Source organism: Papilio xuthus, unplaced genomic scaffold, assembly GCF_000836235.2.
Source record: "Papilio xuthus unplaced genomic scaffold, Pxut_1.1 DF828258.1, whole genome shotgun sequence".
NCBI lineage: Eukaryota > Metazoa > Arthropoda > Insecta > Lepidoptera > Papilionidae > Papilio > Papilio xuthus.
Window position 1 is genome coordinate 255,633 of NW_013530391.1, and position 24,849 is coordinate 280,481.

The following is a 24,849-nucleotide window of genomic DNA, read 5'->3' on the forward strand; positions in this document are numbered from 1 at the left end:
TTTTTCAAATATCTGTACGGTTCAAGGTCATGCGCTGCGCAGTACCCTACCCCCGCATTCCGCTGCGCTCCGCTAGACCTACAATTGAGTTCTGCGCAACGACTCGGGCGATGTTAAAATAACCTAAGATATCTGAAAACAGCGTTTAAATGGTATACTCATTTTAAATGCAAAATCCACTAGCATGTTTTATTTAATAAATACTCAAAAGAATTATTGTTTTATAATTTTATCGCTAAGCATTTCAAACATGCTCCGCTTATGAAATCGCTGTGTGCTACTTCATTGGACGCTTCCTCTCAAACACACTGCCCGAGTTTTCGGATTGTTTTCCTTGGGCCTTATTTCATTCCAAGTTTGATTATTAAGGCTGACTGCTTGACTTTTTTGCTCTCTTTAATCTCGACGTTTTGGTCCTGTCGAGCCTTTCTGACCCTTGTGAAGTGAAATTCTTGTAATTTGTTCCCACACTAACGGCCTGTTTTTATAATACCCGCAGAAATATGAGATTCAATTTAACGGGTCCTGGCATACATTTTCAACGATATATTTAAATATTTTCCTATTATCTTAGTAACTTTCATGTAAAGTGTGTAAAGGTTCATTTTGTATAACAAATTATAAGAAATTCATTAAATTTATGGTCTGGAAAAATTAAAAATTGTACTAAATGAATTTAAGAATTACTAGAACTAATAAAGGGAATATAACTTTATTTTCTATCCGTTTATTTATATAACAATTCAAGCCTAGATTCCTCAAGATTATTGTAAAATTATCTATAATTAACTGTAGACATTTCTAAGTTAAATATAGCCAGTAGGTAAACATCAGACTAGACTAGCGAAGCGGTTAACGTTAAACCTCTTGCACTGGTTAAACATTAGTTAACCGAAATCCGTAGCGCGTTAACTAATTTGCGGTTCTACCGTGAAGACATCGAATTAACATCACGACGTTAACCGATACTGTTTCTTTTCTATATAACGATTTTAAAACATGTTGTTCCTCTTTTGTTTTAGGTCATTCAGTGTACGTTTAATGGTTATAAAGATCACTATATCTTGCATAGTAATAGCTGTATTAATTTCTAAATATATTAAAAGTCGCCCACGACTCCGTTTGCACAGACTCGTCAAAATCGGTCCAACCGTTCCAGAAATTATGCTTAACAAAATTAACCTTACTAACAGACAGACGGTGAAAAATTAAAAAAAAATTAAATCTTTATCAGCAACACAATACGCAAACACAATATGTGTGCGACAGACAAGAGAGAGAGAGAGAGAGAGAGAGAAAGTTTTAAGTATTTTTCCCCATGTAATTATTGACGTGCCTATAGACAAGTACTGGTTTATCGTTGAATTTTGGAACACGTTGTATATAATTTTTTTCAATATTTATACCGACACTTTAATTCTAGTATGTGTTGATTAAAAGAAAGACTGACAAAATATGTTAAAAGTTCTCATGACACATATAATATAGTAGCTATAGAAAATAGGAAGTTTAACGTCGAGCTTCATTTACCGCTCGGGCTTTTTTACGGGCCCCTTTATTGTCCCGCAACGAGTTTTGATGCTTCAGTCCTCAGTCACACCGTATTGTAATTATAATTTTAAGTTAATTTATAATAATTATAAGAATATTCTTTGAATACTGTTAATATTCATTGTCGAAACAATTATATAAAAATATGAATTAAATAATTAAATTATATATCATCATCATCAGCTCACTATACGTCCCCACCGAGGAGCTCGGAGCCTACCCTAAGTTAAGAGTGATTAGGCCATAGTCAACCACGCTGGCAAGTGCGGGTTGGTTGACTTCACTCATATCTTTGAATTTCTTCTCAGATATGTGCAGGTTGCATCACGATGTTTTCCTTCACCGTAAGAACGTCGAATACATATACATATGTAAATCGGAAATCAACAAACACATTGGTACATGGCGGAATTCGAACCCAGGACCTGCAGAATGCAAGTCAAGTGCTTGACCCCTGAGCCACCGACGCTCTCACAAACACATTGGTAAATTATATATATTGTCTGTATTTTACGCAAATATTTAAAAGAATAATAATGTAACTTTCGATACTTTTTTGGCAGTAATTCCTTCATAGAACTTACTTCAATATGGAGTACTTAACCAAAGTGGATTTAATTATATTTCCTGTAAAATAGAAATATGGGATTGAAGTCTATCTAAATATTTTCTGCATTGTATTAGTCCGTGAGAGAAGTCATTTCCATGATTGGTGATATTATAAAAATGTTAACTTCCACTTATCTCACTAATTTATTAACTTTAATTTAACTAATTGTTATTTTTTTTTAATGAAACAAAACAATGTGGTCCAAAAAAAAAATTCGCGTTCGTCATTTTAATTGTTCGTTACGGTGTAAAAAGTGGGCTATTTACGAGACGGGGTAGTTTTTGCAGGGGCTTTATTGTGAGAGAGTTTTAATAGTCCCGTACGTAGCGATCGTTAAACGAACAACTACTTTAGTGCTCCTAAATAGCGATATGAATACCTAGACTTTAGGCATTTAACTTTGGAACAACCTAGACTCTCGTTTTGAAAACCGGTCGCCGGGACCTTATCAACACGGCTTTTGAATATGCAATAGTCTATAGTAGTAGAATGCTAAGTTACTATACTTATTCATTCCAAATAAGTTTAAGTTTAAAGTAATTTAATTAAGTCGTAATTCATAGATTAAATAAGTTGTGCATTACTTGAATAACTTAATAAAGGTTATCAAAACTATTCTAAAATAACCTTCTAAGTAAATAATACATTGAACAAGAATCTACACAAGTGTATATTCAGAATACGTCAGCAAACAATGATCTTGCAAGACGGAAACATATGCAAACAAATTAAGAGAGACAACATTAGCGCACAGGTTATTATGTTTAAAGAACACTCCTTGAATTAGTCGAGTTATACTGACTTTAAACACTAACAAAATTTAACTATTAAATTTAAACGTTTTAATTAAACTATATTATATACCGTACTCAGAATTGAATAATTGTAACGTTATATAAACACTTTAGTGTAGATTTCTCATATAATTGTTATTCAGGGTCGTAAATTGCTCACTAGGTAAGACTGGATTTACTAAGAAAAATCATGACTAAGTAAAGTTTATTTATACTAAATCTAATCTAAGGGAAAACTATTTATTTTATATCATAAGGTGGCGAACGAGCGATCGGCAACCTAAAAGCACTGAAATAGCGAAGTGACCGTTGCCCATAGACATACGCAATTGCATATGTGTTGCCTAACTTTAATCGACGGAGGAGAGGATGCGCAGAAAGAAAATATTTTCCCTTCCCATGCATCCTCTCATCCGGAAAGTCCACTACCACTTCCCATCCTTTATTTACAAGAAAAAGGGTGGAAAGGGAAAGAGGAATAAATTAGGTCTCTGGGACGCATACTCATCAGACAAAACGCGGAATTGCTTCCAGTTGACGCCTGTCTTCCGTGTGGTTGTGGTATTTCACCGGGCGAGCAGGGACAATTAGTGCGAAGATGTTAAAGCGGGCTCTACCATTGTTAAAACTAATTAATGACTCTGAGTGCATCTTAGTTAACATTAAATGACTGATTACTGAGGTATTATTTCCGTTACAAAGCGTTTCGATTAATGTTTTATGTCTCAACATTAGATATCGAAGTTTGTACACCCTTATTTTATTTAAAAGAAAAACATCCCCTATAAATAGTAAGAGGCATCGTGTTAGTTAGCAAACAATACAGGAGGTAACATAAATAATTTCTTTGTTGTTCGCAAGTTACTCCGTTACACGTAACTAAGGGGCTCGAGACACAAGCCCCGCGGCTATCTGTTTTGTATTAAAACTCACAAGACCGAACTGTGTAAATCTTTATCGGGTTTCATATATTTATATATTTTAAAATAACACGAACAACGATAATATGATATTGCTTTTATTATTTAAAAAAGGATTGGTAATCATAAAGAAACTAGCTATTGCCAGCGACTCCATCCGCGCGGAAAAAAAGAAAAACTTAATAATTAGCCTATGCCTTCTTTCAGACTATGTTCTATATTTGTGCCAAATTTCATCAACAACCTTTAAGCCGTTCCGGAGATATTTTTAAACAAACATCTATCCATATATCTAAACATTCGCATTTATAAGTAAGATAAGAAAAACATGGAATAGAAACAAGTCGTCCATACGCAAACTTTTCGCTCTTGGCCGTCTTTAGAGTCTAAATGATTACTTAAACCCTTAGAAACTATTTATTACACTAAATCTCTTTTAGTATAATAAATATTCATGCGGTAGTAAGTCATTCTATTATTTCTGTGTATATCAAATAAATTTTGATTACGGTACCCTAAAACGTAAGACGACACAATATAAGTTCAACCCAGTAACCGCCATCTCTATCTAGGACAAGCCTCCGCGATGTTCTGTTGTTTTGTTCTCACAGACTAAAGTTTCCGATGCTTTTTTTTTCATCTTCTAACTCAAGATAAGATGAACGAGTTTATCAGTTTTGTTCGAAACGCCTTTGAAGCCATTTGATTATAAAGTTTACCTTACTAATATTATAAATGCCAATGTTTAGATGGATGGATGTTTGTTAAAAGTTATCTCCAGAATGGCTGCACGAATCTCGCTGAAAGTTGACATAGATGTAGAACATAGTCTGGAAGAACACATAGGCTACTTATTAAGTTATGTTATATTATGTCTCGCAGACGGAGTCGCGCTCTACAGATAAATAAACAAAACAGTTTCTTATATTTGCAAATTGATTAACCATTGACCTTTTGATGCATCAATATTTTTCAACATAAATATGAATTATTAAAGTTCTTTTCGCTTACATATTGGAATGAAATACACTATAAAAAACCATAGTTGGAAATAATTTTGAAATAGAAATGTAATTAATTTAGTCTTTTACTTCTCTCTTGCAATCGTCCGCATAGAACGAGTTGCAGTAAGTGAAGTAACAAAGAAACAAAAAGAAATACACGACACTATTCGTTGCGACATTCAATAATTAAAAATGGCGAAGTGAATTGTTGGGATCGACTTCGAAAAATTAATAGCCGCTTAAGGGAAATACACTTTTTATAACCAGTTCATTTTTTACTACTTGCTATTAATTACTAGTCGTACAAAATGAATTGAAACCTTCTTTCTATTATATCGTAATATTAAAGCTTTGGAAATTTTCTTCCTTTAGGTAAACAATTTGAGAATATGTCAATAACAGCTTCCGGGATTTGTGATTTCAATAACGTTATGTGAACAAAACTAGCTTCGTATAGAAGTTACGTCTCTATCAAAGGATTTTGCGACATAATTTAAGGATGTTTATAGGTCGTTCATTGTTTGATTGAATACAAGTCCTCCCTTCAACAAGCTTGAATACTTATACTATTGTTTTTCCGTCTTTTTAAAGAGTGCGGACGACCGCGACTCTGTCCGCGCGGTGTTAAAAAACTTAACAATTAGTTTCTCTCAAAATTTCAACGACATCCGTTGAATCGTCCTCGACATATGTACGTTGTAACAAACATACAAGCGTTCGCATTAATAATATTAGTAAAATTAAAATCGTAACGAATCTATTTAATTCATCTTCAATCATTTCTATCAGAAGTTATTAAATAAAAGGAAATTAATATTGTTTACTATTATAATATTTTTTTTACCAAAGAAAAGGCCTATAAGTGGCACATCGCCAAATAGTACATTACATTACGGCCGCACAAACAAACAGCCAACGTATTTATAATTGCGTCTAAAACAAATTTCCTCATTAAAACCGCAAACCTTTGCCAAAGCAATTAACAAAACTGAATGTTATTTAGCCAACAAAACAGCCGGCAACAGCGACGGCGGCCGTGTTCGAATCAAAACAAAGGACTTTTCTTATTTACGTCATGAAATTGGTAATGAGATTGGAGTGAGCTTGCACTATTTTACTACCCTAAAAGTGTTAAGGCACCCTGTACACTGTTTTACAGCCCTTACAAAACACAATGTACACTTTTATTGTACCAATAGGTATATTTTAAGATACTTCGACTTCGTTCTTTCGGTTTCACAATATAGAAGTTAGACGTCGAACGATCAATCAATCTGAAGAAAGATAACTTGATTCGTATAGTAACATGGAGAATGCTGATAAGCTTCTCATCATCAACCTGCCCTTATCCCTACGGAGGGTCAGCACTGTATGTACTACTCCATAGATCTCTATCAGCCGTCATATCTGAATTCACCCCTTCATACACATACCCTCTTTCCATACCAGTACCACTCATCCTGATGAAGAACCCCCGATGGGCTCAAAACTAGTCGGTGCCGGACGAATATACGTGAGTGTTTAGCCGTTTTTTTTTATATCAGTTTAGTATAAGGTCTCACGAAAGTTTGAATAATATCCTCTTTCACCCAATCCATACCTTCTTTGGTATTCATCTACCTTTGTCGTCTTCAATCTGATGCTGATAAGAAGTATTACTTTAAAAATCTTGTCAAGTATATAGTTGGATTTATATATTTGTAATATAGTAAATGTTCAACAGACGCGAAGGCATCCCTACAGCATTAATCTACGTCCTCAGTAAACTGTAGTGAGGTGGCTCAGTTGCGAGTAAGTAATTAAGCTCTCACTAGATTGATAGGTCTATGCGTTTGGCGTTAGTTTTAATTGGCTATTGTTACGGACGAAATAAGTTCACTTTCAATCAACAGCCGGAGTTTATTTCGTGCATTTTTGCAGTAACTGCGAAACAGGTGCAGTTGAATACACCTACACTTCGACTTTAGTGAATTAAGTCTGAAACAAAGCTACAGAATTGTGTTGGGTTTTTTGTTAAAGTCTGGTTAAACTTGAGTGTATTCAATTTGGATGATAAATAAAATAGCGCTTGACTAATATAATTACTAATCTGCGTACTTCATGTTGAGACATAAGAAATGTTTTAGTATTTGACTTTGCTTCAAAAACCTCCTATTTGCAGTCAATTACTGGTTAATCAAGCAGTCGTTTAGTGTACATTTGTACCTTTAAAGCTTTAACTGTGTCCCTTAGTAACCATTTTAATAACTGTATGTGGTATTATGAGTACTTTAGTATGAAACATCATATATAAATGTCATCTTTGTTCACAGGATGTCAATATCGCACGAGCCGAATGCTACTTACGCTGAGCTGGTGATCACCAACGTGAAGCCTGATGATGAGGGAGTCTACCGCTGTGAGATAACCTATCTACAAGTCGGGGAAGACTGCAATACTGTGCAGGTCACCGACTTTCATACCTACAGTAAGTATTCAGTTTATCCGACTCGAAGGACCATGTTAATATAGAGCTACCAGCTTGTTTTTATAAAACGTAGTTTATTACCAGTTAGGTGTTTACAAAAAAGGTGTCACAATCCTTAGAGTTTTTATACTGTTAATATCTTTAACAGCCTATCCATAAAAGGTATCCATAAAAAGACTTTATTTGTCCATGAAAAAGGAGCTGATTTTATTCTCGACTAAAATATTTCAACGGCCACATAAAAACAGTCGCAAAAACAAAACACTTGAGGCGAGTACATTAGTCGTATACGCTGAGTACATAAACAATTTATGATAATATTACACGAGGGCTGAATGGTACAGAGCAGTAGACAATGCAGTACTGCAATGTAAAGGTTACTCTGATACTGCACAATCTTACTGAATTGTCCTACCGCTCTGCATCTGCCGCCCTCGTGTGAAACTACCATTACTGCGCACCTGCTGAAATTCTATAGCAGTAAATCTACTTTGATTTAACGACACGACCGTGGGGAGTTTTCCTTGTAAAAACTGTACGAAATTACTGTACTTTGGAATTTTGACAGTTAATCTCCTGTGTATCGTAAACGGTAAGTTAGACGTTGATGTTAGGTAATTATTGGAAGTGCTATCTTGTAGTATCATCAAAAACATTTATAAAACAGATATATTTACTAATATTATAAATTTGAAAGTATAGATGAAATATATATTTTAAAATGCCAAAAAAAATGAAGGATGGATGTTTGTTAGAATATATCTCGAGAACGGCTCAACGTTTCTCGATGAGATTTGGAACAGATGTAGAATATAATTTTGCAAGGACGAAGTTGCGGGCGGAAGCCTGTATTATATAATTTTAATTCCAGGTTTTCTTTTTCATAAATGTGAAAAGTGTATGACTTTTGATTTAAGTGACCTTGACTCTATCTTTGTTCACGATATCTTCTTTTTTTTAATCTTCATTTTTATTTCCTGCCAGAATAGAAAAACTGAATACTTCTCTAGTACTAAGACTGTATAACTAAATAATTTCTACGCATAATTTGTAGGAAATCGAATCGAGCCCCAAATCACGAAACGAAATATAAAAAGGGGCTAAGAAGTTAATCCATAAATTAATTAAGTATCGGACACATCACTATTTCCTTTCTAGAGCAAGCCGTTTTGTTCGCGACGATATTGCCTCGACTTGCCTCGGGCAATACAAAGTTTATCCCTTTCACACTTAGACTTATGTATATAAAAATGTATACGTGTGACAGAGAAGTATATCACTTGAAGGATTATTCGAAACGTTTTGTTGTTTTGGGTTGAGGATTATTGTATTGGATTGCTTCTCTATTGACTAGAGTTAATCAGGAAAATATAGTTGGTATGGATGCGTTATTTCCCGAGTTTGTTTTATGTCACCCCTATCTTACCTTGGGTTTATGAGACCAAAATCTGTATATCGTCATCACTATCTTTGCTATTTCTATGTCGCCAGTTACATTGTTTTAATACTACCTACTATTTTTGTTGGTGTCCCTTTCTTTAACATAAAAAAGTACAAGGTTAATTACAATTAAATATATAATGACCATATATTTGAATCACGTATTGTATTCAATATGAGGACGACATTACCGCCATCTGGTGCGGACATTCTAACCTAATGTATGTTTTTATTATTTTCATTTTACAGAAGATATTTTATTAACGACCTCAATGATTTAAAATGTAGAGTCCCAAGTTTAAATTTTCATACAAGTAATAAGACATATTTAACATGTGTCTGTTTTTTTTTCTATTTATTCATCATCATCAGCTCACTATGTGTCCCCACCGAGTGGCTCGGAGCCTACCCTAAGACAGAGGTGATTAGTGGTGATTCTATTTATTACTAATTTATAAATTTTACACATACATTTAGATTCTTAATATACTTATCAAAATTGCTTTGTGATATAAAAATTTACGCTCATTTCTATAATAAAGAATAAGTTCAAAGCAAAATAACAATGGTTGATAAAAAATATACTATTATGAATCGACCCTAATATGTGAGTTTTGAAATTGCTTAATTATTTACAATTCGTTGCTCTGATAAAATAAAATACAAATTGAATACAATAAAACGTACTCCAATCGTGTCCCCTTTAAGCTCAAATTTAATATTAATTAACACTAAGTGCTGTTGGGCGAGCGATTTTAAAGATTGAAAAGTACCCCGCGGGGCCTTTGCGACCCGTCTTGGTTTAATAAAGATAATGTCCCCGCTAGCGTTTCAAGGGTTAAAGGGGAAAATTTCCACATTTATATGTAAATTTACTAAAATACTCAATCCAGGGTTAAACAAGTGACGAATAGATGTTGAGATATTTTCAGGGTGATTTTAATATTGTTAAAACGATATTTACAAGATTAAATGGATTTACAAAATGAATTAGGTCGGGGAAGATCGAACGATATTTTAGAGTTGATTAAAATTTACTTGCAATAGAGTAAAGATGAAAGCGCAATAACTTTCTTAAGCAAATTGGTCTTTTCCTAAAGAAAATAGACAAAAGAACTTAGAATGTTTTTATCCAAATTATAAATTACTAGCTATCGCCCGCGACTCCGTCCGCGCGGGATAAAATAAATAGATAGTAATCGTTTCTCAGGCGTACTTTATATGCATATATTTTTTTTATAAATCGATTAAGCCGTTTTGAAGGACTATGGTAACATTGCAACACGAGAATTTTTTATATAAAATTATTTGTAAATAAGGTAGAAATCTTCAGCCATTATGAGTGAAGATCAATAAACAACTTGGTCCATTTCCGATACTAATTTTGTAATAGACAAATTCATTTCATTTTTGTTGTACAGTTAGTTTCTAATTAGGTCTATGTTACTAAGAATGATTAGTGTATTTTGGCAGCTAGCCATACTATGAGGCAATTACTAAAGCGCGGTAATATTTATGCTCTTGTGATCCGAAATCCGTTGCGGTTTGCCGCTTGCTGACAGCTAACGTGTGGTCAGGGCCGCGAGGCGGCTGGGAATTGACACAAATATTAACCACGTATATCGCTTTCGTTATTATTATCTTAAACAATACAAACAAACGAAGAAAGGGAATATTATTAGAATTATTATTCTGAATCGGTTCAAAAGTTCAGCTCACAAAGACTTAAACTATTGAGTTGCGGTTCAACAAATAAATTGACAGCTCACAGCTCATCTCGATGGGCTATAACTAATTGAGTCGACAAGCCACGAGCTGCCTGTTGACTCGAAGCTTAAAATGCAATCATAACTCTATGCAGGTATAAATTTAGCTGCTAGTCAGTTTACTGATCTGATTCACACGTGTTAGCCGTGAGGTGATCTGTAGATCATAAATGATAACACACCCTTAATATAATGTATACAGGAATTGTTCAAATTACTAATGGAAAATCAAAAGCATCTAAGCTCTGAAATTCCCTGACTACCAAATCCGGAGCTAGCAAAATAATTGAAACAAAGATTATTGTCATAACAGATATAATACCCTTACATCTAATTGGGATTTAAATAGATTCGGGTAGTTTTAGGAAGGACCTCCCCAGAGAGACTTTGATTGGGAGGGATGCTATTTTCCCGCCCCCTCCCAAGATGGTTGCATAATCGAATGTACTTAACAAACCTGTGTTATGTTAGTATTAATTAATTAGATTAGTGTTTGCATTGCCGTTTACAGAAGGTCAACTGTAGTTAAGGGCAACAGATAACATGTTTAGTTTGCATATTATGATCCATTTGAATCATATGAACATATTAAAATAAACACAGTGATAAAATTAAATACAATATTAAGAGTCTAATTTATCCTATACCTTAGATGCTAGAGTAAAGAAAAAAACAAGAAAAAAGTTTTACTTGCAAATTTCAGCATTTTTTTGCGATATATGACACATATACATTTATTTATCATATTTCTAATATAATACATTTCATATCCAAAAAAAATAAAAATATACAAAACATATTACATTAAAAAGAGAACACCACCGGCTGCGGAATCCCATGACTCAAACAAGCAGTGGTGAGGGCTGCAGAGACAGGAACCTTCTCACGATGCGCGCTGTTTCTAGAATAACTGCCTTTTGTATCGGGCCCTTAATCCAACTGTTTAGCGAGAGCTTCTTGAGATGTTGGTCGAAGCTCTTCGCTATCAGTATAGATATATGTATTATTAAGAATGCTTGTACCTAGAAAAATTATAACATAAAAGAGGTTTTGATTCTAGCGACCAAAAGAGATAGGCTGTATAGTTTAAAGGATTAAATTAGATCGGATATTTACAAAGCTATATCGCTTGAAACACTGTTTTTAAACAGACAAATACAAGCCGATGTAAAAAAGTGGCGTAAGCGGGAAGGAAATGTCACACAATTCACGCGGTTCTGAAAAATGCAGTTTTATACAGGCGATTTATTCGGGTAGCGCGATGTACATTGCCGGCTGGGTACTCTGCGGAAGCGACGAGACCGGAAGTCAGCGTACAATACACATGATGCATTGTATTTCGCGCGATAACGCTAAAGTGATGAAGTACAGGGAAACGCCTTGTTTGAGTACTAATAAAGAGTTTCTGATGCTAAAATCGCCGTTTAAAACATTGTTATCTCGGTTTTGTGAAAAACAATGACAGGGATGACGATATATTTTATACAAAGATTTTGGTCTCAGGTAACCACGGTATGAGTAGGTTGTATCACGATGTTTTCCTTTACTGTAAGAACGTCAGATAAATGTACATATGTAAATCGAACATCGAAAACACATTGGGATATGGCGGGATTCGAACTCAAGACCTGCAGATTACAAGCCAAGTGCTTTAACCCCTGAGTCACAGGCGCTCTCATTACCTTTTATACCGAAGTATAAATATATAGAAAATCAGCTAAATAGCTGGTCACATATTATCCTTTCAAAGTTTATATTACGTCGTATAAAACATTTAACTTAAATAGAAGCATATCAAAAGTTCCCTCAAAGAGGGTTAAATTATAGAGGTCCTTTTCTTGGCAAAATGTTTCAAGGAAAGGAAAAACATTTCCGCATTGACTTGAAACTTTTACCTTTTTTAATTTAGCGACGTGAAAACTTTCCTCTAGGAGTTAATTTAAAAAGTAAAGTTTTGCTAACTCTAGAATATTCAGATAACTAAAGACATATTTATAGATAAATACATAGATTATGTAAGCTATTTATAAATTTAAAAAAATATTACGCTGGTTTTACAGACAGAAAAAATACCAAGTCCGCGATGAAAGCAACACTTAATTCTAAAACTCTCCTTAGATTTTGAAACATATTGATTGTCTGGTGATTCTAAAAGCAGCAATTTTATTGATAAAACCAAAAAAAATAATAATCGAACATAATAGGAAGAGGTCGTGGCTCAGAGGTTAAGCAATTGACTAGCGGTTTGCAGGTCCTGGGTTCAAATCTCGTTATATACCAATGTATTTTTTGATTTTCGATTTACATATGTAAATTTATCTGACGTTCTTAGGGTGAAGGATAACATCGTGATGCAACCTGCACATATCTGAGGAGAAATTCAAAGATATGTGTGAAGTCAACCGAAAGTTCGGTTTGAATTTTACTTTTGAATAACTCAGCAATAATTTGTTCTTTGACATTTTATTGAAGTAAAATATAAACGCGTTGTATGGTTATATGTTGTGTGAAGGTACAATATCCGGCCGGTCAAGGCGCCACGGCCGCATTGTGACCGCAGCCGGGAATTTCACGACGCATTACCTGAGAGTAGAGATGTACTGAACACTATATTATCGATAAAGTGTTTATTGCAGCAACCAACGCGCACTGCTCTAGCGTGGTTGACTAAAACATATGTAAAACAATGTAGAACCCCTCAATGGGAATTTATTTCAACTTATTACAAACATTTTCGATAGTTAACTGAGCTGCACTATGTATATTTTTGGTATAAGTTTCAAACTCTTGATGCTTACAAATGTTTCTTGAGTTCAAGGTTGTTTTGTTCGTGTACCAATGTTTGTCTATAAATATTCTATCGATATGTGTCATTGTTAGTAACATCACTATCGAGCGGAGAATGTCTTTATGCGCTCATTTCACGTGACATTACGCGAGCTGACCTACACACTGACACGGGCAATGGTGTGTGGCCTACAGAGTTAAATACTGTCTATATTTAATGTGTGTCTATACGTACAAACAAGACAATTTTCAGATTACATATATAGCTGTCGCGGGATTAAAACATAGATATTAGCCGATTCTCAGACCAACTGAAAAAATTCTCATGTCACAATTTTCGTTCCCATACTCCTCCGAAACGGCTTGACAGATTCTCATGAAATTTTGTGAGCATATTGAGTATCGGCCAACATCTATTTTTTTTATCCCGCACGGACGGAGTCGCGGGCGACAGCTAGTATGTATATAAAATTTCATAAAAATCGGTCAAGTATTATAGTTTCGGAGGAGGATGCAAATATTATGACATGAAAATTTTATATGTAAGATTATTTCAAATACATTACAATTTTTTTAATTTACTATAGCTCTTATATACTTTGAAATTGTGAAGTAAATGAAGTACAGATAACAAATAAAAAATTTTAAAAGATATATTTCAAAAATTCAAAGATAACCCATTATTTCGAACATTACATTATGGTACAAACTATTTTTATTGTGATATTAAATAAAACATTAAAAACGAATAATTTGCTAAAATATATTACTAAAAGGAGTCCCTTTAGGCAAGGTCCCGAAGATACTGGCAGCGTTCCCCCTTTGGATAGCTAAACTAATTCTTTGTCCGAGGTAGCTGCCAGCTCTTCTTCGTCTTCGGCTATCATAGATTTAAGAATATTCATTAGATTCTTTGTTAGTTCATTGTTAAATAGATTTTCTTTTTATAGTTACATTTAAATAACTACAGCTGATTGTCTATTGTTCTTACATCCATAACTTTTCAATAAATTTTTATTGAACGTAGTTTTCTCAAACGCTTCCGCTTATAACATAGACTAGCACGAAACACAAAATGATGGTGACCATTACGTGTACAAAATGGGCAGATTTTTGCGACTCCTTTCCCTCCGTGTTGCAAATTGATGGCCGTACATTTAAACTGAGCTGGAGAACGGACGTATATCTCACACAATAAACTTAATGACACCTCTTTTGACGCCCGAGAAATGTTTTAAAACTTTTGTTTTTAAAACAAGGAATAAGTTTAACTTGTGTTTTAGCAGTGATGAAATCATTAGCTTTTAATTATTTGTTGCATGAAAAGGTTCTTTATTACGTACACTTCTATATTTCCTGTTCATTTGAATTACAATAAATATTTATATAGTCACTAGCCGTCGCCCTCTACTCCTTCCACGCGGAATTTAAAAAAAGCCTAATAAATAGCCTATGAGTGCTTTCAGACTATGTTCTACAACTGTGACGAATTCCAGCGAGATCCATACCGCCGTTCAGGAGATACCTACATACAAACATCCATCCATTCATACATCCAAACATTCGCATTTATATATATTATTTGTAAGATTATTTACGTTACGTTTGCTTTTGTGATCATAAAAGTTGAATAGAAATTTAATTGTGAACTGGCAGACAACTTAATATCAACCGTAAAGTATGGTTAGAATAATATTTGACTATGTAAATGTCAAATACATTATTTATAAGAGAAACAACAGAGTTCAATTAATTCAAAGCAATCACAATTAAACGTTAAAATACCCCGTTGGCGACGGAGACGATCGGGAATCTGAATAAAATTGATTTCTATTTATAAAATGACGCTACTTTTTTAAATTTTATCAGTAACTTTTCAATGATAAAAAGTACAATAAATTATGTACAAAAACAGATTTAACAACACTGACTGGTAGTCTAAAACCAGAAACACCAGAGAGGTTGTGAGAGTCAATTGTTGTTAAAAAAATCACATGATTTAAATGGCCCCTAAAAAGAATTTAAATAAGATATATGAAAATCGTACTAATGTTAACATAGGATAATTGGCCACATGAGGAGGCACTGTGCCGGTGTATCAGCGCAACACTAGACATATTTTAACAGTGGTAGAGCCCGCTTTAACATCTTCGCACGAATTGGCCCAGCGCGCTCAGTGGAATACCACGACCACACAGAAGACAGGCGTCAAGTGGAAGCAATTCCGCGTTTCGTCTGATGAGTGTACGTCCCGGTGGCCTAATGTAGTCCTCTTTCCCTTCCCACCCTTCTTCTTATAAGGAAAGAATGGGAAGAGGAAGTGGACTTTCCGGTTGATAGGATGCATGGAAAGGGAAATCTTTTTCTTTCTGTGCATCCTCTTCTCCATCGATTAAAGGTAGGCAAAGCATATGCAAATGCGTATGTCTATGGGCAACGGTCACTTCGCTATTTCAGCGATTTCAGGTGGCTGCTCGCTCGTTTGCCACCTTATGATATAAAAAAATTAAAATATCACGTTTACGTCCCCTTACTAATCAATCTGATACTTGACTTGGTAAAAGCGCGCAATTCGCTTCAAATGGTTCTAATTAATATTGTATTAAAGTACTCCTTAATGAAGCAACATTTCAGATATTGATAATATGCCAGAGTCAAGTAAAATCTATCAGCCTCACCTCCAATATGCAACACAGCACTCGCAATGCATAAATCAACGATAGACGTGACTGGAGAACGCTTCCACCTTTCTATAAAATTTCCTCGTGTGTTTATTTTAAAGTAAGAAAAATATGCAACAGATTTATCAGAGGCTTTCGACTGACGTGATAAATAGAATTCTAATACGAGATCCCGATTCTAAAGGTTGGTTTACACTGAACGAAAAGAGTTAAAACAAGAACATACTTTCGCGATCTTTTAGTGTAAATAAAAATCTTGTTCTTATTCAATAAAATGCTTTAAACGAAGACAAAACAAACGGTTTGAGTTTCATAGTTATATCCTCGTCTTTATAGCACTATGAGGGCAACAAGGCCATCTAAATAAGGCATAAGTCAAACTAAATTATGACAGCTCACTAGCGCCACCCTGTCAACGTCAAAAATATCACAAGAGCCTATTTATACTGTAACTGTCATGTTTTTTTTGTCAGTTTCTATGACTAAGAAGGTTTTATATATTCTGACAGAACCGATCGCGATAGCAGCGCCCTCACCGGTTCATACCCTTATTTGACTACATCATGCTTTATTTAACTCATGTCATTATAATAAAGGCTCTATGTCTGTTTACAATAAAGGAATTTGATAGATTGGGGATAGAATAAACATTAGCTTGTGTAAATGGGCCTTTACGTTATCCATCAGAACAAAGAGGTTCGCGCCATTTGTAACTATGAAGTAGCGCAGCCAACTTCCAATAGTATTTTCCTTCACGAAATCTGCATTTCCGATGTTGTACGGATTTAAGAATAATATTTCCATATCGAATATTCTGGAGTTCATTTAAATAGCGTTCCAAAGTGTGGAAGATCTCCGTGAAGACGTCTCGGCTTATATTTTTTATTTCGTTCTTAGAATCCAATATAGTAAAAGCATTTCATCTTATGACATCTATAAAGTTTATTTGAAAATCAATGAAATTATTCTTAAGTTTTTAATTTTATAGACCTAACGTACTGTAATGTTCTTTTATTTTATTGACTCAAAATTTATTATTTTATCAATTATAAGTATCTGTCATGTAAACGAGATGGAAAGATGTAGTAATAAAAGACATGAGTGAGTGCCAAGTCTCAGAAGACGATGTCATGGACAGAGCGAAGTTGAAGAGACGGATTGGGAAAGCTGATCCCACCACCTCATGGGATGCAAGCTAGGGACAGAGAGAGAGAGAGAGAACATTTGATCTACAACGATTTTAGTATCTTGTTAATTATTTTATTCAAAGATATTTTCTACTTTAATTTCATCATTTTCTATCAAGATATTTTCTCCTAAGTTTATCTCTTCATTCATGATGACGTAATCAAGGGAATGGTCAATGCCGTGCAACTGATGACCGGACATTACGCCCCGCGAACAAAGCCGGCAATGTATCTCGCACAATAAAATCCTAATAGCCGGCTATTTAACACGATGTAGTTTTTAATGTATATTAAAAGATAACGTTTGTTCCTTTGTATTTTTAAGTAGAATAATTTGTTACAGTAATCAGGTTTTATTAAGAAATATTTAAGATGAAAATAAATTTCTGAGGACTCTGCCTCTTTAGTTTTGGTGAAGGCAGATAAGTAATTTTCATCCAAAACTAGCTGTCGCTCGCGACTCCGCCCGCGTGGATATAGAAAAAAACTTAGTGTAGCCTATCTGTTCTTTCAGACTTTGTTTTATACGTATGCCAAATTTAATCGAGATCCGTTCAGCCGTTCCAGAGTTATCTTCAAACACCCATCCATCCATCGATCCACATCACATCCTTCTAAACATTCGCATTTATAATATTAATAAAAAGCAACTCTTCAAGGCATAAATTAGAAAAAAAATGAATATTATTGTCCTATGTCCGTCTCCTGTCTCTAAGCTACCTCCTCACCAATTTTCAACCATATAGGTAAAGCCGTTCTTGAGTTATTAATAGTGTAACTAACACTACTTTCTTTTATATATAATAGTTTTTTTTTTACATTTTTCATTGTTTTGTTTACATTTACTGAATCTGCAGACTATAAATCGACATTTCTATTGCGAAACAACAAATAGTTTGCAAATAAAGATATCGACGCCTGGCCTAGGGCCAGACGGAGCCTGAATAAATATGTACAGGCAACCACACCCCTTGCTATTGTACGTTGTTGAATAAAATTTAGCCGCATCTAAAATACGCTCCCGCGGCGTTCAACATTCGATGTGCCTTCAACAAAATTTGTTGTACAACTTGCCACATATATTTCGTATGCGTATTTTGGAATCGCAAGCGTAAATACTTTTAGGAATATATATCTTTCTTTAGTATTTATGCGATAAGAATAAGATTGTATAAGAATCTGATCCATAATATTAAGTTTTAACTATTAAATTAAAAATAAAGCCATTTAAATATTTTATAATAATATCTTTTTCAAATCATAATCTCCAAGTACCTGAATAACTTGAAGCGTCAATAGCCTAATGGTTAAGTCGGGGGTTCGAATCCCTCCATTCGACTATTGTCGTAAACCATATCCTAGCATAAGCCTAGAGCTTAGTTGGAATGGTAAAAAAAATATTAGTAAATTTACTTAAAAATGTGCTAATATATTTCTTTATTTTCTTTATCGAAAAACAATGAAAATCAAAATTTTTGAAAGTAAGTGTGCGTTCAAACAATTCCAGTACAACACTGTCTACTGCTCTGTCTTACTGTACTACCCTCGTGTGAAACTATACATTGATAAAGTAAAAGTCGATCAAGACGGTATAACGGTTGCCAAGATTCGCGGCCTGCGATTGCAGCCTTCCTCTTACTGTGAAGAAGCCCTTCTTCAATACGTTGGGCCATCGCCAATTTTGTGCCAACTTACCGCCAAGTCACCGCCAAGTTATCGCCATCCTCGAGATTATTGTATTGTATTTCATGATTGTTAGGGCAAGATGTTTCAGTATATCGTGAAAAGAAAGATTACTTTACTATTATAGACTTCGCATAATAAGGGCGGATTATAGGGTCGCATAGTAAGGGGAAATATTCTCTTTCTATGCGTCCCCTCCTCCGTTGATTAAAGGTAAGCAACGTATCGGTATTTGCGTTTTTATTTATGGGCAGCGGTCGCTTCGCTGTTCCAGCAAATTTGTGGCTGGTTGCTCGTTTGTCACTTTTTAATATAAAAAAAAGGAATCTGCATATTTGTGAACATATTTTTTTCAGAGATGGATCCTTTTTCTAACCTAATAGGTCAAGATTGCGCAGTCTAAAATCGTAGTTTTATTTATAACTTAAACTTAAAGAAAAAGATATATACAAGTTATTTCTTGGTGATTGTTTTTTCATCATAACACGATCATTAATGTGGTTTTCTAGTGCAGGTGTACTATATTATCAACAAGGCTAACTAGCTCTCATTACGAAAGCTCGGTCTTAATCTAGCTCTATACTGCATTGCAGAGAAACCTACATCTTATACACTAAGTAAGCCTTAAGTATCATGTATAAACTAAGTATTATTGTACGATATAACACAAATCATCTCTTAGTATTATTGTTTTTATTTAAATGAAAATTAAACTGACTTAATTTTTTTATTTTGAACCAATATTTATAATTTTCTTGCTTAAAAATAACAGCTTTTATATTTCCATTTAAAACAAGAAAAACGAAGGACGGTAAAATTATCTCGGAAAGTTGCAATTTGTGGTGCACTGGAAAAATCCCCAGCCTCCCCTTCCCTTTCCCTTCCCCTTCCAATAAATGTAGATAACGAGTATAATCGTTAAAAACATCGTTAACCGGTACTCGGGTCGTCTCGTTATTTATGGAAATGATCCCACGATCCGGCCTTGCCTTACCCGTTTAACGTAAAAGGTGATTTTTAGACTGTACGATTTATCGTCACCGTATCGTAGTCATAAAAAACTATTATTATAAACTAGCAATGATATCTTTGCACCCTGAAAGGATTAAAGAAGAATGACAAAGGTAAAATGTCAGTAATGATGAATTACTATGACTAAAATGTAGACTTCTTGAATGTTAGTACTAACTATAACCAATGATTGTTTTGTACGCGTTTGGATTTATAATCTGAAGGTTAGCAATTAGAACAATCAATCAAATGACTGAAACTACACACTAAATATTATTAGGCATCTACAATTTTTAAGAATACTTATACCTATCTTAAAACATTTTATTCAAATCGCCACGTGATCGTATCGTAATCTCTAAATGTATTATCCGTAATGAGATGCCTGTGCAGCTGCGGTGCGACATAATTATGTATCTGAGTTTTTCTTTCGCTTTAATCCAAACCGCAGCCGAGACGGCAGACAGACATACAGTCAGAGACATCGAGCCTTTAATTTGATTGCGTCTGGTATCCTCTAGACGTTTACCCTGATCTTTAATAAAAGAAAAACATCAACATTTTGAGTGGACAAAAAAAGAATCAAATGAATACTGAAGCGCGTTATATTGAGTATTACAATTATATTTATATTTAAGTAAACATCGTAGGGCGTCAGTGGCTCATGGGCTTAACACTTGATTTGTAATCTGCGGGTCCTGGGTTCGAACCCCACCATGCACCAATATGTTTTTCGATTTTCAATTTACACATGCACATTTCTTTGCGAAAATGTTCGAAGATACGTATACGTGTGAAGTCAAGCAACCCCTTACTTAGGGGTAGCTTATGATAATAAAACAGTCATCTATTGAGAATCGAAACTAAACGTCGTCTTTTGCAACTATGAATTACAGTTTCCTAGTATCCTATCAATAATCTATTTAAATTTATTTCTATCATCGGTATAGTGTTGTTACCTTGGCGTAGCTCCAAGGCAAAAATGAACATTGCAGGATATCTCGCGTAAATCTTGGCACCTACAACCGTTTCCTTGGACAGTCTTGACACTCAAAACTGAATTGTTTTTGATAACGACTTCTTATGTATTTTATATGTTATATAAATTATTTATTATCCTATATAACTCCTCACTTGTTTATAGTAATAAAAATTACGAAGGAATAAAGTAAATACTAACGCTTAATTTACTTCATTATAGGTATAACTTACTAACTTAGGCGTAGTATAACTTAACTCTGAACATCATGCTTGCAGCAGGAAATAGAAATTTGACCATACCAAAGTAATTATATTGCGAACTTGTTAGGTTTTAACTCAAATTTTGAATTTATTTTCTTGTTCGTAAGAGTGGATCTATTGTAGTGTTTTCCTCTCTCTTCGTTAACTTTACGGTCCTTTGTAAGCCTTAGCTCGTTCTGTTCGTGGGCGTAATTAATTTATATAATTTCGTTACTACAACTTGATATACGAAAATAAAGATTTAATGCGCCAATGGCCTAATGGTTAAGGGTACGGATTTCCAATCACGTGGTCAAGAGTTTGAATTCTGCCATTCGACTGTAGTCGTAAATATCCTAGTACAAGCCTAGAGTTTACTTGGAAGGAATGATACAAGAAATATTTAGTAAATTAAAATAAATCTGCGAAAATTTTATTCAAAAATATTTGAAGTAAAAATTAGATAATATAAATGAGGTTAACTTTCAAGTGTATTAACAATATTTCCTTTAATTTGTAAGTTGCAGTTACAATTGTACATTTCTACACAAGTCAATAAATAACTTGGGGATATCGATAACGTTGCGGCAAGCATTAGTCGGAGTGAGATATCGTGGCGATAGGCCAACAGCAGACATCGATATATCGTGGGGCGGGACATCGATATCGATATGTAACTGTACCCTCCCTAAAATAAAGTTAGAAATAAAACTTTATCAATTGGTTTTTATAGATGAAATTCCGCGTATGATTAAGATATTTATAGTTTAAAAAACTATTAGACTTAGTTTAATATTCTAATTATTTTAAACTTTAAATGAATCTTAGTTTTCATAAAATAAATATTAAATACTTAAGCTAAAAATATTTTAGACAATATATTAGTATTGAGTACTTTATTATATAGAAGATTGCTACATTAATATGCAAAAACGCAGTTAATAAAGTTGACAATTAAATTATCGATGTATTTAAGAACATCACTAACTAGCTCGTGGATTCCTCCTTAAATATTGTTAGCACTATCGCTTGCTGACGCTCGCCTCACTTATTACGTATTGTAGGAACGTGTGCGATCTCTATTATATTTGAAGGGAAAAATAAGTCATCAAAATATTGTTGCATATCTTTATATATATAATTTTTCTGTGCGTGTGTATGTCACTGAACTTCTCTCAAACGACTGGACCGATTTTGATGAAATTTTTTGTGTGTGTTCAAGGGGATCTGGGAATGGTTTAGATTCACAATTTTGTACGCTGGACAATGTTTTTTTAATTAATTTTTAATTTATTAGTAGTTGTTGATTTTGGAATGTTTTACATTGGATCCGACAGACGGCGCTACCATCGCAATGTCAAATTTTAAATAATATTCAAATTAAAGACGTGTAGACAGGACAACGTCTGTTGGGTCCGCTAGTTGGATATAAAATTGAATTAAGGATACCTATCTATATTTTATTATATAATTTAATTGGTGTGATTTACGATATCGAAAAAAATATTTCGCGTTTAATTCGTCAATTCTGAAAGGTATCTCGAGATAAGCTCTGCTCTATATGTATAGAATATTTATATCTTACTATAATATTATAAATGCGTATGTTTGGATGTATGGATGAATGTTTGTTAGAAGTATCTTCAGAACGATTGCAAGGATCTGACTGATATTTGGCATACATGTAAAACATAGTCTGGAAGAATAGGCTACAATTTTTTTTTAAATCCCGCGCATACAGAGTCACGGGCAACAGCTAGTTTAAAAATAACACATCTAGACATTATTTACGATTGCATCGGAGAACGTATCAGGAAAAATGCAACGATTCCATCCGGTGAAGGAAACTTGTTTGAAATTCAATAACCTATGGATGCAGGGTGGGGGAGGGGTTTGGGGTAAAGCGACTAAACTTTAACGCAGTCAGCAGTCAGAAGTCGAATGCGATTGACGTGTTTCTACCTTTCTTGATATCTTTATTACCAAACTCTAATGTTAAGGAGGAATTTTTACCGCTGACGTATTTTTAAATTTGATGAAGCCTATACGAATCGTACGGAATTATATGTCAAGAAAAGATTGGAGGAAATAATGTGCATTTCTTTTTTGTAATACTTTGAGTTTTGGAAGTATACAGTTAAGCTTTCACTCTACAATTGAACTGTTCAGTTACCGTACGTGAGTCAAAAAAAGTTCAAGTTTAAACTGTTAAGCTCTCAGTCAAAAGTCGCAGACGCAGCTGTCTTAATAAAACACCGAGCCCAGTTTTTTTTAGATTATTTAAATTTTAAGTTCCCATGTTTATTGATTTTGAAACTAAATAAATACACTTTGTAAGAGATTAAAATTATTATTTAGCTAACTATGTATAAAATGCATTTATCAAGAGCAATATTTTATACGAAACAGACATAAACATGATACATTTAATTAAATGGTCACAAACCACGCGCTTTCAAAACGAGAAAATTTTCCAAAACAAACCATCCATTACGCTAATTGTGATTCAGCCTAATTTGTAACAGCCTACCTAAATTATAGAACTGGCCAACAATATTATAAGCAAAATCTCCGAAATCATTTCAACTAATAATGTGAAAATATTTTGCCAAAACATTGCACACTATATTTACGTGCAACCAAAAATAGCACATATCACAATGGAGTAAGGCTCAAATATTCTGTCTCAAATAACTATCAAATATAACTAGAATAATATGCCATTACAAAATAATCTTTATCACCAAAGCATAAAACACATAATGGGAAACAGTATTAAAATAATGAAAGCCATAAACGTATAAATTCGCTGCATCCACAAAATGTACAGGGTTGACTGCGTTCCCGAATTGTGTGTTTAACTATATGAACTAAATTTATAACCTTTATGCGTTGGTAATAAAGTTCAAAATAATTCTGTCGTCTATTAGCTATATAAATTAGATAGTTTCAACTGTATTTTCATAGGGGTAAGATTTAAATTCGTGAAGTGGAGATAGCAGATTGCCACACAGCGGCGAGCTTCGATACCGACGCATTTGAATATGAAATGATTTGAATTAGTTACTAGATGTGGCATAGCGCGGTCTCTCGGGATGTATGAGCGTGGTTGTGAACTTAATGAAAATTCATAATATTGTAGCCGGAGCTTGTATTAAGGAAAGTTTTCAACTGCATGGAAACAATTTGCACAATGCAGAGTGATACTTCTTGTTGCATTCAGCACTCCAGTACAATTTCATATTCATTGCTTAATTTTAGGTGACCGAGTATATTTTAAGAGCAGTGAATTTATTCGAAGACTGACACTACTCAACGTAAGGGGTCCCTGAAGTATTACTGTAAATACTAAATCCTTTGACACTAATCTTATCTAATAAATACACACTGTAAGACTGCCAAAAACTGATTGTTGTATTTAAAATAATAAAACATTAATAAGTTTCATTTAAAAAATAAATATAAATTCATAACCATTTGTGCATCTTAAATATCCATAAGTTGCTTCAAAATTAAATTTCACAATATTGCATATAATTAACAATAACTGGTGACACTTCCAGTGTTGTTACATTCGTGTTCGCAGCAGCGCTTCTGATTATGTCGCGTTTATTTCGGTCTAATTATACAGAGTTACGTAACTATTGTCTGAAAACAGCCACTTGTTTGGACAGTTATAATTCAGAAACAAATTTTATGACACTTTGTATTATCTTTAATTTTTTCA

At 33.9% G+C, this 24,849-nt stretch overlaps 1 protein-coding gene across 6 annotated transcripts in view; it reads left to right on the top strand.

Annotated features, from left to right (window-relative positions):
- The window catches only part of nrm (neuromusculin), a 297,635-nt gene that overhangs the window by 195,785 nt on the left and 77,001 nt on the right, over positions 1 to 24,849 (top strand). For all 6 annotated transcript variants that reach the window (XM_013306246.1, XM_013306247.1, XM_013306248.1 and 3 more), the window contains exon 4: positions 7,192 to 7,346. In XM_013306246.1, the coding sequence (XP_013161700.1) occupies positions 7,192 to 7,346 (155 nt within the window). The remainder of the gene's footprint in view (positions 1 to 7,191; positions 7,347 to 24,849) is intronic.